The sequence below is a fragment of the Myzus persicae genome, unplaced genomic scaffold, assembly GCF_001856785.1.
Source record: "Myzus persicae strain clone G006 unplaced genomic scaffold, MPER_G0061.0, whole genome shotgun sequence".
Taxonomy (NCBI): Eukaryota; Metazoa; Arthropoda; class Insecta; order Hemiptera; family Aphididae; genus Myzus; species Myzus persicae.
In genome coordinates, this window is record NW_019104130.1 from 134,575 (window position 1) to 149,662 (window position 15,088).

The following is a 15,088-nucleotide window of genomic DNA, read 5'->3' on the forward strand; positions in this document are numbered from 1 at the left end:
TTTTTGTTGAACCATAATTCATAAGGTGTTTTTCCTTCTTGACCTGTGTTTCCTGTACGATTTATTATATATACAGCTGTAATCACTGCTTCTGCCCAAAGTGTCTTAGACAAATTTTTGCTGTATACCATAGTTCTGGCCGCTTCTACAATTGTTCGCATTGATCTTTCCGCCTTCCCATTTTGCTGAGGTGTGTATGGTACATTCGTCTCATGTTTTATTTCAAATTTATCCAACAAGGCTTTTACTTTTTTTTTTGGCTCGTAAAATACACATACGTATAATTGTAATAATCATCCTTGAATATAACAAAATACCGTTTACCTCCAAGTGAGTTTACCTCCATGGGTCCACATACATCACTGTGAATTAACTGACCGGGTTTTGTAGTTTTAGTATTACTCAGTGTGATCGGCTCTCTGTGTTGTTTGCCATAAACGCACGCTTCGCAGAAAAACTTGTTTTTTGTTTCTGTAAATTGAATACGCATATGTTTCAAGTAGTTTCGAACATGTTGAACATTCTGATGACTTAAAATTTCATGCCACTGTAGTAATGTGAGATTTTAACTGCAATATTTGCTTGATCAGCCTGTTGTAATGGTCCTATTCTCAGAACCATTGAAAACATTTTATTCTCACGAACTCCTATAGCAACTATACGATTGTTTTTTTTTAGATGACAGTCTAAATGACTGTCAACCCATTTATCACCGATTTTTGCTTGAACATTTATATTACCTTTACCAATAGCCATAATATATTTACCATCACCAAAACGTACTGGGAATTGTGTTTCAAATAATTCTTAGTTAGTGAACTATTCTTTTCGACTTCAGCATTGAATCAGATATTGGTTTTCCTGATTGTGCCAATTGCTTACTTAAATTTTCTAGTTTTGATATGTGACCAGCCATACTGTCTACGGGGTCAATAACATAACTATAAAATTTTTCTTGTAACAAAGAAATGATTGTTGCAGACTTCTGTTCATATATGCTGAGCAATTTGTCCCACATTTCCTTTGCTGTTTCACAGTTCATAATATATAATAATGGCTGTTCGTCTACAGATGTTACAATATATTTTTGAGCTTTATTGTCAGCTCTTTTAAAGACTGAATAATCAACACCATACCTTTTTCTTGCATCATCTTCAGTTTCTGAACTTGATTTTGTAAGAACAGGTTTTTTCGATTTTCAGGTCACAACGTCAAATATATCGGCTGCATTCATATTGAGTAATGACTCATTTGAAACTTCCATTGTTGCCAGTTTTTGTTGCTTGTTAGTTTGTTAATTTTTATAGATTCGTTTTCCATAATAACAAATTATCTGTACACTGCCTGTACACTATAAATTTAAATTTAACACAACTTAATACGTTTTCTGCACTTAACACGATCTATGCACTTACTACGCAAACGCACTTCGACTATACTGCACTATACTTCGCGAATTATTATTGCTGTACACTGTCTGTACACAAACACGTGATTCATAAATCAATAATAAATGTGTTAAACATGCACGACTTTATTATAAATACCTTACTACTGGGCCCATAACCTGTCGAGGTACGCAGATATACAGAAGCTAAAGGTAAATAAATGTAAGAGCGGATATAACATGTAATAATATAATAATATGTACAATTGATATGAATAACTATAGTGCTCCGATATGTAATATAAAACAACGACTGATCGTCCTACAGGCTAGTACATATAACGAATATGCTATAGAAATATAAAATGCCTATTCAGCGTTTGCTGTACTACAGTGTGAAATGTGTGAATAATTTGCTTATAATCTATATAATACAGGATGTGTTGTTTATATTCAACAAGTTATAACTATCGTATTATAATTTGTTTATTATTAGAAAATTATATTTGTTATTAAATAATTTATCATAACTGTTCGATTAGGTATATATTTTAAAAGTTCAATTTTTATCATGAAACGCAATGGCAAGTTTAATAGTCCGGTCGAAGGAGTAAAAATACAACAGGTGGAGAAAAAAGTTACTTTGACCAAGAAAAACAATAGTGAAATTATGATTAGGAAGCCAAGAAATAGAACTAAGAATTCCAAACCAGTCAATGGCAGTGGCAGAAGTTTTCCATCCTCTCTTAATGTAAGGAAGCATTCAGTCAATAAAAGTGGTGAGAGCTCAAATACAGATCGTGGTAAGGGTAACATCAAACGCACCAATGCACAAACAGCCTTTACTGAAAAAGATGACGTAGCGATCGCTATCAAATTAGCATCTTTTATCAGGAAAGTATTAGAAAATGAATTACCCAAAGAGAAGATGGAATGGCCACTATTTTTAATGGTAAGAATTTATATTATCAAAAAATAGTTGTGGGGAGCATGTAATTGGTTTATTAATTAATGTTTGCTTTAAGATTGAATCCAGACAATCGGTCAAAATTTCTCAACAAGATTTTCAAAACATGGTAATAAACAAATCTGCTAAAATCATGGCCACCAAATCATATTTTGCAAGACAAATGGATAATTTATCAATTTGTGAAGAACAACAACAATCATATTATGAAAAATATGTACAATTATTAAATCATGTAAGTACTTTGAGTGCCGAACTGGATCGTCTGAATAGGATGCCTCCCACTACTGTTAAACATGTTAGAAGTGTTGGAACAAATGTCAGTATGCTGTAAACTATAACTATGCATACAATTATTGGAATATTCGCCACCGGTACTAAGCTAAGAAATCATTGACTACTAATTTGTAAGAAGTTCATTTTTATAAAACTTTTTATTATTAATTGTATTACTCTACAACTAAGGCATTTAATTTTAATTTGTAACTAAGCCATAGATTATAATTATAAATACATATTTTTTGTATTTAGTTTATGTACTGTTTTTGAATTCTGAAAAAGTAATGACTGATAATTTACCATCGAGTAATAAACATTAAAACGGTTTCATTAACAATTTAAAAATAAAATAATTAGAAATGAAATAAAAATGATTTGTAGGTAGAATTTCTTGTTGTGGTTTTTTTAAAAAGCAGTTTAAAATGCAGAAACTCCGTGTTGGGAATACAAGTTAACTTTCAGACTAACCTCGGTGCAAGGTAATGCTTATTATTATTATTTAACTTTGAGTGCAATGCTAAGTCGTCACCAGTGTAACACTTGACATAAGTTATTATAACAAAATTACTTTTCAAGTAATTTGATGGTAATTTACTAAATTACCCATTACTATATTATGGTTTGATACATTTTTAGAACTTATTGATAATGAATGTAAATATTAAAAGATATCATACAGGTATCACACTTCATAATAAGTAAAATTCTTAATTTTAATAATCATAAAATACAAGTATGTACCAAGCAACCTGGGTATGCACTATGTTATGTTATGTTATAATATGTTGGACTGTGAACTAAAATGATGAGATACACTTTGTAGATATTCTAACTTCTCAGTCTAATACAAATCCATTATCATAACTATAACGTTCTTGAACAGTTTAACACTATCATTTTGTATTTTTGAGCTTCTTTAATTGAGATATATTATTAAGTTAGAGTTTCCATAAATCAATTATAGGTAAGAAAATAAAAATAACGGAGTTTACATTAGACCTTTTCATTGCCTTTTTATATAATCGGTTTTTCTCGTGGAGTGCACAATCGCCCCTATTATTGCCAATTTTTAGGTTATCCATAATCTTGTCACCCGATGTCTAACCTATCCAAAGTTATACATTTTAAATCTTTATCATACCCAATACTCAATAGATTATAGGATTTTAAGTATATTTTCCTGCTAAATTCAGTTTATATATATACGGCAGTTATTAGGTATGGGCTCGATAAAATGCTCGGTCTGCAATAGCTAATTATTGTTACCTATAGTGGAGATAATAATATATATTATATTATCATTATAATAACTTATTGTAATAATAATAATAATATGTGCTACATTACTTATAACTTGTAAAAACTCGAGTTTTTTAGGTGTCATTTTGTTCCAAATTACCAGTAACCTAACCAGTAGATAAGAGTATGGAATTGTATAAAAAAAACTTTTTAATTGATTGTACTTTATTATTTGTAATTTTTACACGTTTTCATAAATAGCCAGTCTGCAAGTAGGTAGGTTTCAATTGACACTATCCATTCAGTATTCAATTTTATTGTGGCATTAACCACTATATGGTAACAATGTAACATCATTAGGTATTCAAATCATTATAATTATAATTAGCCATTAGAGATATTAATTATAACAATGTTTCATAAAAAGCAGTATAGTACCTATTCATAATTTGATTTTTACCTACTTAACTATATTAATATAAATTCAGTGTTCGAATTAGGACAAATGAAGAAGGAAACTCCATCCAACGATTCATAAACCAAGAATCAAGTGCAAAATTATTTAACACTGCCCCGTGGGAGATTTTTTTGAGCGGCTCTTTTGCTTGAAAACAATATGATTTTATTGTAACAAATTATAGCCTAATCGCGGAAAATACAACACGGCATTCACAGAATAAAAATATTAATATTAATTTGACTAGACTTACGACTTATGAGTAATGACTAGGGCTCGGAAGTTGTAGGAGCTAAAAAAGGTAAAATATGCATGCAAATATGCACGAAAAATTGCAAAATATGCATTAAAAATGTTAATTATGCAAAAATATTATTCTTATATCAGATGTTGCTTACAAATTAATCATATACATAAAAATTATTTATTTTTTAGAAAAGGCCGACTTTTTGTTGGATGCAGTAAACAATTGCTGAGTATATTTTGAGGACTTACTTTTGACCTTTCGACGAGCTGCTAACATTTCATGTTTATTTGTTTTCAAATGCTGCGTGACTGTGAAATTTTTTTTCTGCATTTACTTTACCTGAACATACTTTACAAAATAGTATATAGCCATCAGTTGAAAATACGTCTCCGTATTCTCTTAAATATCTTTGTAAATTTATATCTTTTGGCATTTTAATAAAATCGAAATATTAATATTAAATATAAAATTGATCAAATATTCACCTACTAACAATACGATGTCTAAAACGAAACTGTCAAACATCAATCGTGTACAATCGACAGTAACGATAAACAAAGAAACCATCATTATAATTACGATAACTTATCGACGATAAGATAGTACTACAAATAAGTATTTCGGCATACTAGCGTGATAGACTAAATGCGTATAACATCAGTACATCACTGTTATTAACTCCGTAATTGACTATGGCGATGACAATATATACCTTCGTTGGTCATTTTGAGTTTTATGTTCAAGATTAGTTGAAATATACAGGTTTAGAAAGAAAAAAATCAATTTTTTTTAGAAAAATATGAATTATGCATAATATGTGTATAAAATCAATGAAATATGCACTTTTTAGCTAAAATTGGCAAACCACAATTAGAACGTAAGTCTTAGATTAGTGGCACATTAAAAATTAAAAAGATACCAACTTTGAAGAGAAGTTTCAGGTTTGATGTTTAAAAATGGTCCAATGTTTTGGACTTTTATCCAAAAATTGTTTGATTTTTTAGGACGGATTTGTATACAAAGCGAGGTATACCAATATCATTACATCAACTATTCACCCACATGAACTGAGATGCAATCAAACATAAATACACCAAGCACCGTATTTATAATTTTGTTTCCACTCTAAGTCATGTAATACACAGCTGGTAAAATATAATTATTAAATTATTATTATTTCAGATAATTAAGGTTTTCTTATACTAGTAAAACAAGTTTTTACTGTTTATTCACTAACTGATTTTTATTTCATAAACATAAGAGTTTACAATTGTTTGAACTTTGATACATTTTCAATTCAAATTTTAATATTAGAAAAAACTAAATGTCTAAAGGAATACAGTTATTTTATGAACAAGCGCTATTGAATAACAAAATAAATGAGATAAGAAGACCATTTTTTTATACAACAAAAATTTGAATAATTAAAAAAATATTAGTGTATTATTTTAAACAATTCTAGTAAATTACAAAAAATACGATAACATATGTATAACTAATTATTTTACAGATAACAAAAAAAAAAACAATTTATAATATCTGTAAAATATTATATATTAACAATATATTGACAAGATTCAATATTAACAGATATTTAATATTCGCTTAAGCGAATTATAATATTATAATGATACATATTATACATATAAGATTTTTTTGAAGCACATATTATTTTGAGCACTTAAAATAAGTTGGAAATAGAATTATATACTAATGACCAGTTTTCACCTACAACACGTGAGGGACCTGCAATTTAGTAAATATTTAACTGTTAAATGTGTATAAAAATAAGTAGTAGTTTATAAATCAATTTTACTACTTAGGAAATTACCTATATTATAGCACAATAAGTAAGTGTAATGTTGTTTACATATCATTCAAAAAATGTATCTTAGTTACAAAAAAACCTGAAACTATTACAGACTACAGCTAACAATGTCTTCTAATTTTTCTATTTGTCAAAAAAATTTGACTAATATAATGTTCAGGTTAGTATTAAGATATTTTGAGCAATATCTAAATATGCCATTTTTTTTTATTCATTTTATTTGTATTAAACAGAATACAAAATTCTTTAATGCTTTCTATTTCTTTTATACTTAAATTATTTGTCATAAATAATTAACTTGCCTTATTAAAATATTAGGTTTATTATGTGCTATTGAATGTCCATCTTTCCGTTTTAACGAAAACGCATGATATTGGTAATATCACCAAAAACTCTTCTACTTGGTAAACACAATCGTCTTCGTTCAGCATGTCCATGATTTTCTTTTTCTGATCGCAAGTATGTTACATAAGATTTTTTCTTTCTTATAGCTGATGGTGAGTTTTTTACTGCATTATGCCATGTTTTAGATACCATAGACATTGCTAAAATGTCTTTTCCGTGCAAAAATGTAAATATTTTCTCGGTTACAGGGACAAAATTATAACGCCTCGATAAATAATACATAAAGTCTACTTTTTTCTGACGTTCTAAACTAATGCGTTTATGGTACATACTTTTATACAAATTAAGATTTTTACTATTTAAAAATTTAAAATCGTATTTGGTACATGGATTTGTAGGATGCATTTCAATTCGGTAACAAGAAATTATACTCAATTTTTTTGAAGGCTCTTGATTTAAAGATAATAGTGGAGCATTAATAGTAACTGGATCTTTTACCATGGAGCTGTCTTTTAGTTTTAAATTACCATAGTCTAAATTATGAGAAGCTGAAGACAGTTTACAAACACCAAGATCTGCTGATGTACGGTTACAAAAAATAGGAACCAAAGATGAATCATTATAAAAATTGGAACTAGTTGTATGTATGAATCTGTAAGATGTTGATGTGGATGTGAAAGACTTGTCAACACAAAGAGATTCTTCATAAATGGTATTGGACATTTTTTATTTGTGATATCTAAAACATAAGAAATATATATATATATATGAATAAATATAGGTAATAGTAATGATCAATGTGAATAATTATTATAAAATTATTAACCCTACCCTAGGTTAATCTTATACTTTATATAATCATAACACTAACAATGTCAATACAATAATAATAGTGATGGATTCATAGATTTTATTGATCCCCAAAAAATAATTAAAATTTATCAAGTTAGCACTTAATAATTGGATGGTGGTCTGGGGTAAAAGATTGACATTAAAAAATGAAATAAAATCAAGATTAATTTTTTCATAGTCTATGATAAAAATGGAATAAGTCTCAGCTATTGTACAAGTAGGAATGATTTAACAGAAATTTGTTGTCTTCATCTTACAAGTGCATAACAAAGCAAATTTACGTTTGGGAACCACGCTTAGCTTAGTTAGTTTAAAAATTAGAGTGAATCGACCAGCGACCTACTATAAAAACATTATCTGTGTTTATAAGAGGGTTTTTATACAATGGTTGAATTTTTAGCAAGTTATGCGTATATAATACAACATAAATTAAATAGGCTCATACTTCAGTTAAAAATTTAACTATAGTAAAAAAACCCACATACTAACACAGGTAATGTTTTTACCATCAAGTTTCATAAAAGGTCAATTCAATCTAATTTTTAAACTAAAGGAATTAATCATGATCTGCTGAACAGAAATTGGGTATGTTATACACTTGTAAGATGGAGGCAACAAATGGTTGTGAAAAGCCATCTTAATGGAGACACTGGTTGATTAAAACAACCACTTGATCAGAACAATTCCTCAACTAAGTCAACTAAACTAAAATTGTAAGTGTTTAATAAAATAAACTTATGATTATAATGTAAATATTCATTATTTATCTGGGCTACGAAACCAGATAAATGAGATATTTTTATCTATAACTATAGCCCTATTAAGGGCTTAGGTTGCTATTCTGACTACATTCAACAACAATCAGCAAAATGTAATAAACAAAGTATGAGTAACTTTATTGTTTCCAAAAATTAAATGAATATGTATTATTTTTTAAATAAGTATGTTTCTATTTCTTTTTGTATTAAAAATTATTATTATTTTATATTTAAAATAATTTATTAGGTAGGTATGTTATAAGAATATTTTTTTTTAATAAGTTAGAAATGAGGGGTGGAAATCCAAAACGTACTATTGCCAAAATACTGATTTTTCAGGAGAAGCGATTTTCTGTATCTCCTTTTCTATAACCTATGTCAACTAACCGAAGCACTATAAATGTAAAGTGTAATGAGTTAAAGCGATTTTTAAAAAAAAAAAATACATTTTTTAAGTATGAACCCTATTTTTTTATCATATAAAAATGTACAATAATCCAAAAAGTACCTTTTCCATTAATTTAATGGAAATAGTACGTTTTGGAAAATTTAATGAAAAAAGTTCGTTTTGGAAAACCTAATAAAATGTAATCCAAAATGTGCTTTTTCCAAAATAAAAATCTTATTAATTTATAATTTATTGTTTTTACGATCATTCTAAAATATGCTTAATATATGACACGTAAATACTTAATTCCAATGTCATATCTCCAATTTTTTGGTAGTGAATAACTCATTTGATATTAAATTACAATAAAATAATATTGATCTTAAGTTTCTGAATAATAAGCATATGTTTAAATCAATATCTATAGTGCCATACTGGTATACATGTTTAAATGGTTTTTACTTTTTTACATCTCCTGAAAAGTATATAAAATACAGTTAATCATATTGTGGTTCAGCTAATTTAATTTATTATCAATTCTTTAGTAATAAATACAATACAAATAGGTGCAATACAAATTATTATTTAATAAGGGTCTTCTTCATAAACCCCGCTTTCGTCATTTTCAATATTATTATTATTTACATTTTTAAATATATCATTATAAAATTCCTCAGCATCAGCTGGTATTTTAAAAAATTTATTTAATTTGATTATATCTTCTTTTTTTGCTAACTTGACATGGTTTTGTTTTGGCAGGATATCGACTTCACCGATGTTCTGAAGATTTGTATACCTTTTTATGACACCAACTCTTGTAATTTCACCTTCATATGTCTTACTTATGCCAACTGTGTTTTTACCTTTTAGGTATTGAAATCTTTTTTGTTCTGTCATCTTAAATTGGTTTTGTTTTATAACTTTTTTTGCAGCAGATTTGTAGTCATAAACATTAAAATCTTTACCATATACATTGACTGTAGTATGTTTTTTAAATATTTTGTAATATTCAGATGGTGAAATAATTGTTTCAATTTTATTTAACTCCTGTTCAATTCGACCGAACACCTGGTCAGGAGGCATATAGCTATGTCCTCTGACAGGAAAATAGTGATTTATTTCAGAAAAAATTTTGGATTCAAAATTGATGAAATGTAGCAACACAGCCATTATAAATTGATTTTTATTTTGACCAGAACATGAATCTGAAAATAAATTTACAACAGTTGGTGAATCTGCTTTATTTTGGAATTTATCTTCAAGCATCTTTAAAAAATGTATCAGTGCTGATCCTACTTCGTTTGGTCCTCTTCCACTTTCTGTTTCAGTCCAAGTGTACATGTGGCAATTTTGTGGTATTTGTTTTTCAGTGGTCAATACAAAAGTCAAATTGTAAACCCATACTTGTCTGCTATAAAACACTTCTGTCACGCTTAATTTTGGTATTGGTTGATTTTGCATCATATCAAATGCAATATTTATAGTATTCTTGTTTTCAATTTTCATAATCCTATGGAAATGTTTACTCTGTTCTTTATGAAGTGACAATTTGTTTGTAAGTACATCTTTTTGAATATTATTAATATTGTTTGAATTAATTTCAGCTTTAAGCTCAGTACAAAAGCTACATACATCTAAACGAGGGTGTCCAAAACTGAGATTGAAATTTTTGTAAAATATGGCTTTGTATTTACCGATTGAAGCAATGGGTTGATCTGTGCGTTTCATTTCAATTGTCCAAAGAAGATACATTTTATTAAGGGAAAGATTTGGCTGCAAGTAACATCGGTCTGAATCTTTACGAGAATAATGACTTTTTTTGGCCTTAAATTGCTGAATGTGATTAGTAATGGATACAGTTGTAGATGTATCTATTGGTGTGATACGAGCACCACCTCTTTTTTCTTTTGGACTTGAATGTGTTTTTCTGAAACCATTTGACAATATATTTAATCTTCTTCTAGTCATACCAGTTATATCAGAAAATGCTTTTGCACAAACAGGTATCTTATCATTTTCCAAAGGAATAAAATACTTGACAACTAAACGATTGTTTTTAGACAAATTTGCCCGACGATTTGTTCGTTTTGGTTTTTCTATCCACATGTATGATAAAAGAAACTTATCTTGTTCAATTTTTAAAGTTTCTGAACATAATTTGAATTTGAAACTTTCAATATCCTCTAAATTGATTTCAAATACCTTACAAAACGATGAACTTTTATCTTTGTGTTTACAATTTATTATAAAATCTAATTTAAGTTGATGTTTTTCAAGTTTAGCAGCCAATTTTTTGTTCACTTTCTGTCTTTTTCGACCACCATCTTTAACTATTATCTGATCATAATATTCTCCATCTATACTGAATTTAGTAGGTGAAATATCTATTGGTTCCACCAAAGATGTGGAATTTAATGAAGTTTCATTAACAATTCTTAATTCTGAATTAGCCGAGTTATTAACAGTGATGACAGTATATGAATTCGTATTTTGGTTTTCTTCAGGTAAAATATTCACTCCATCCTCAAGTATTGTAAATTCCATATTCTCAATATCTATTAATTCAGCACACAGTTCTTTATCCTTAAACAATTAAAAAAAACAATGTTAATTAATTATTAATTACTAAAGAAGATTAAAAATAAAAACTACTTTATAAATATTATTTTGTTTAATATTTGATTCTTCCATTAAAATAAACAGATATATTTTTTAATAAGTTATTTTTAATACTAAATATTGAACATTTGTATATATTATAATGTATTTTAATTAATTTGTATTTGAGTTATTACAATATGATTGCAATATTTATTTATCTCAAATAGTTTTTACCTTGCTCGGTGTGATGTTTTGAATATTAAATAACATATTGTGGTCAGACTCATTTGGACTGGGTTGTTGTTCATATTCAGTAATTTCCTAAAATTATTAAAAATATTTTATTTATTAGTTACAGTATACATTATAAATATTAGAATTCCCACCGGTATGGTAAGGTATTATAATAAAAATAAATTAAAAACATTGGAAAGCAGGTGAAATAATATTATAATGCATTGAAATATATTATTTAAGTTTGTTATATTATACTATAAGACATGTTACGGAATTTTTCTTACCTCTTGTTGGATAAAGTTAGTGCTTTCAAATAATGTATTTGATTTATTGGTTAACCAATTTTCTACTTTTTTCTGTGAACAAATTATATTCTAATTATAATTTATTATTATGAAAGTAATTTTTGTTCAATATGGTTGTAGTTAAATGATATTATTTACCTACTTCCAATATTATAAGCATTTAAAATAAGTACAAAGTACTTACCTTACTGTAATGATGGTATGTGTTATCATAATTTTCAACTGGCAAAAATAGCTGTCTTGCTACAGCTGTTGTATTTTGTTGATTTTTCTAAATCAAAATAATTATTAAAACTAAATAAACTTATAATAATATAATATTATAATATTCAGTGTGTAAATTAATTTGAGAGTCAAAAGCTGTATTATTTTCTACATCTACTGAATTTCCAATATTAATTTACATACCTACTATATAAATACCTACACTGGGAATATGTGTCTATACTCTATGAAGTATACAAATTAAATAGGTAGGTTATTAAAAAAAATCTATTAATTTAATACTTTTTTGACTAGGTATGAAGTGTAGGTACTGTGTAGTTACTATAAGGTACTGTGTAGTTACTATTTATAGGTACACATTTGAGTAGAATTTTGATTTTTGTACCTAACTATTAAACCAGGTTGACAGTGCATGCAAGAAATTACAAATAATACATAGGTACTTTAAATCAACTTCATTAATGTATCTAGGTAATAATTGTTTATTGTCTTAACTTATATTTGACATATTTAATAGATATTATAGGTTATCGTTATACTACCTATAAAGTTATAGCTTATAAACCATAGAGTAAAGAATATCAAGTTATAATAAATTAGGAATACAGTATAAATTACCTACTAATATTATAGCTATTAAAATAAATTATGTATAATATGTACTTACGTTCATTTTAATTGCGGCTTCCACCAACTTTCTGGATCTCTTTTTATTATTCATATTTTTATACTTTATAATATTATTATTATAAAACAACAATGCGAGTGTGCGTCGTGCGACTAAGCGAGTAACAAACAATAACTGCATCGTGGTGGAAGTAAATATTCGCGGGAACGGATTCATTATCAATATAAACAAACCGTTTATAAATAGACAAGTAATTTTGAAGACAAGGAAGATATTTTAAATTATTTAATAATATATTTTTTCTATTAAAAATGACTCAAATGTGTTTAATAATCTAGGATTATATTTTTAATTTAATTTCAAACATTATGATTGTGATAATAACTTAATATTATAAATTATAAATTATATTTTAGTACGTTTTGGCTTAACTATTTTATTTCCCTATACCTACACCACGGGCAATAGTACATTTTGGCATAACATAAAAAAAAGTACGTTTTGGAATAATTTACGGAAATAGTTCGTTTTGGTATAGTTAATGATTGGTGCCTATTCTTTTAACATGGGCAATAGTACGTTTTGGCGTAAAACTGGAAAAAGTACGTTTTGATTATCTAAATATAATTTTCATGCATGGAAAAGGTTCGTTTTGGATTAAGCAGTCATTTTTAACAGCTGATTTGACCGGGAAATAGTACGTTTTGGTCTATTCTGACAACACCAATGGATTTGTCGACGTTTTTTTTTATAAGAATTGATATCTAACTCGTTTTTGTCAATTTTGGCAATAGTGCGTTTTGGATTTCCACCCCTCAAATATAAGCTAAATTTAGAATGTGGCTATCTACACATGACACACATTATGAACAAAATAAACACTGTATAAAATATAACTTCCATTTGTCTTAAAGTCCAGTATGCAATATGAAAGAATAGTACATAGGTAGGTACATAAGATATATTTTTACAGAATATCTAGTTAAACAAATCAAATAAACATGATGTTGCAATATTTAGATACCTACATAATATAAAAAATTGTCACAGTAATCAGAATAATTGTAATTTACATTTACATTTTAGAATTTTTATAGCATCAATAAGTACTTGAGTAAAATAAATTATAGATGTAGAGAATATTGTTAAATCTATTGCCTACACCAGTGGTGGCCAAACTACGGCCCTCGGGCCAACTCTGGCCCGCCATCATTTTTTGATATCTGGCCCGCCATCATTTTTTGATATCTGGCCCGCAAAAGAACTATAATATTTTATACTTAAGTAAAAAAAAAATACACTATAAACATTCTTCATATTGAATACTCTAACGTTTTTGTTGTTACAATGTCTTTTAATAATATAAATAGCATTATGGTTTCTTATCTCATTTCCATACGATCACGATGGCTGTAGAATCTACAGTGTAGATAATAATATTGTCTGCCGCCAAATAATTTTTGGAAATGTAAGCCGATATAATTTTTTTTCATTTGTAGTAATTATTAAGCTAAGTATTAAAGAAAGTCATTATGATTATTGAGTACAATAAAAACCTTGTTAAATATGAAATTATACACCTATACCTAAAATTCTGACGACTAAAGTAAAATTTTTTTTATGTCCCGTGGTAAAAAAAAGTTGTTTTTATGGCCCGAGGTAAAAAAAGTTTGGCCACCACTGGCCTACATAATGCAATTGCTGTTAAATGGTCTATTTTTTAAATAGGTAGGTATGAGTTTTTAAAATGTATAGGATAAAGATTATATTTTATCATATCAATTTAGTTTTTTATTAGATAAATTATTTAATTCATAAAACTCAGTATACCTAATATAGGCAATACTGTTGGTTATAAATTGGGCCCATAGGCCATAAGTAATAATAATAATAATAATAATAATAATAATTTTTATTTTTGCAGCATAAGGATATCATACAATTATTTTACAAAATTTAGATTAATATAATGCAGTACCCCCTTTAAGCAAAGCTTGTGCTGGGGGCACAGTTCTTATAGATTAAATAAATATATATAATGTGGTTTTTTTTTTTTTTTTACTAATTAGTTAATTGAATAGGATTATAATAATATAAATGTATAATAGAGTTAACATAATTGATAATTGATAATTAAAACATAGTACTAAGAGATGTAAATAAATATAATAAATTTACAATAATAATAATATTAATACTTTACATAAATAACTGGTGATATTATTAAAAAAAATAAAAATTACACATTTGATAAATTTAATTGTTTTATATATTTTTTGAAATGCTTGACATCTTTATAATTTTTCATATTGATATTTAGTGAACGACATAAATATAAACCCGTA

At 27.2% G+C, this 15,088-nt stretch overlaps 2 protein-coding genes and 1 long non-coding RNA gene across 4 annotated transcripts in view; 1 reads left to right on the plus strand and 2 right to left on the minus strand.

The window, feature by feature from the left end:
* The window catches only part of LOC111039047, a 6,734-nt gene extending 4,033 nt beyond the window's left edge, over positions 1-2,701 (plus strand). For both annotated transcript variants that reach the window (XM_022322326.1, XM_022322325.1), the window contains exons 2-3: positions 1,930-2,339; positions 2,413-2,701. In XM_022322326.1, coding sequence (XP_022178018.1) covers positions 1,959-2,339; positions 2,413-2,688 — 657 coding nt within the window. In that variant the 5' untranslated portion in view covers positions 1,930-1,958 and the 3' untranslated portion in view covers positions 2,689-2,701. The remainder of the gene's footprint in view (positions 1-1,929; positions 2,340-2,412) is intronic.
* A 3,497-nt stretch (positions 2,702-6,198) lies between these two features.
* LOC111039046 lies at positions 6,199-7,484 on the minus strand. The gene is made up of 2 exons (XM_022322324.1): positions 6,707-7,484; positions 6,199-6,322 (listed from the first exon to the last, which is right to left on the minus strand). Exon 1 carries the CDS (start codon positions 7,470-7,472, stop codon positions 6,759-6,761), a length of 714 nt encoding a protein of 237 aa, XP_022178016.1. The 5' UTR covers positions 7,473-7,484; the 3' UTR covers positions 6,199-6,322; positions 6,707-6,758.
* Positions 7,485-12,074: 4,590 nt separating this feature from the next.
* Positions 12,075-12,858, minus strand: LOC111039043. The gene is made up of 2 exons (XR_002605066.1): positions 12,783-12,858; positions 12,075-12,161 (listed from the first exon to the last, which is right to left on the minus strand). It is a non-coding gene; the product is annotated as an uncharacterized LOC111039043 (long non-coding RNA).
* Between the last annotated feature and the right edge of the window lie 2,230 nt (positions 12,859-15,088).

Excerpts from the sequence above, each read along its gene's own strand:
- LOC111039046 (XM_022322324.1), bottom strand. The coding sequence starts at position 7,472 with ATGTCCAATACCATTTATGAAGAATCTCTTTGTGTTGACAAGTCTTTC.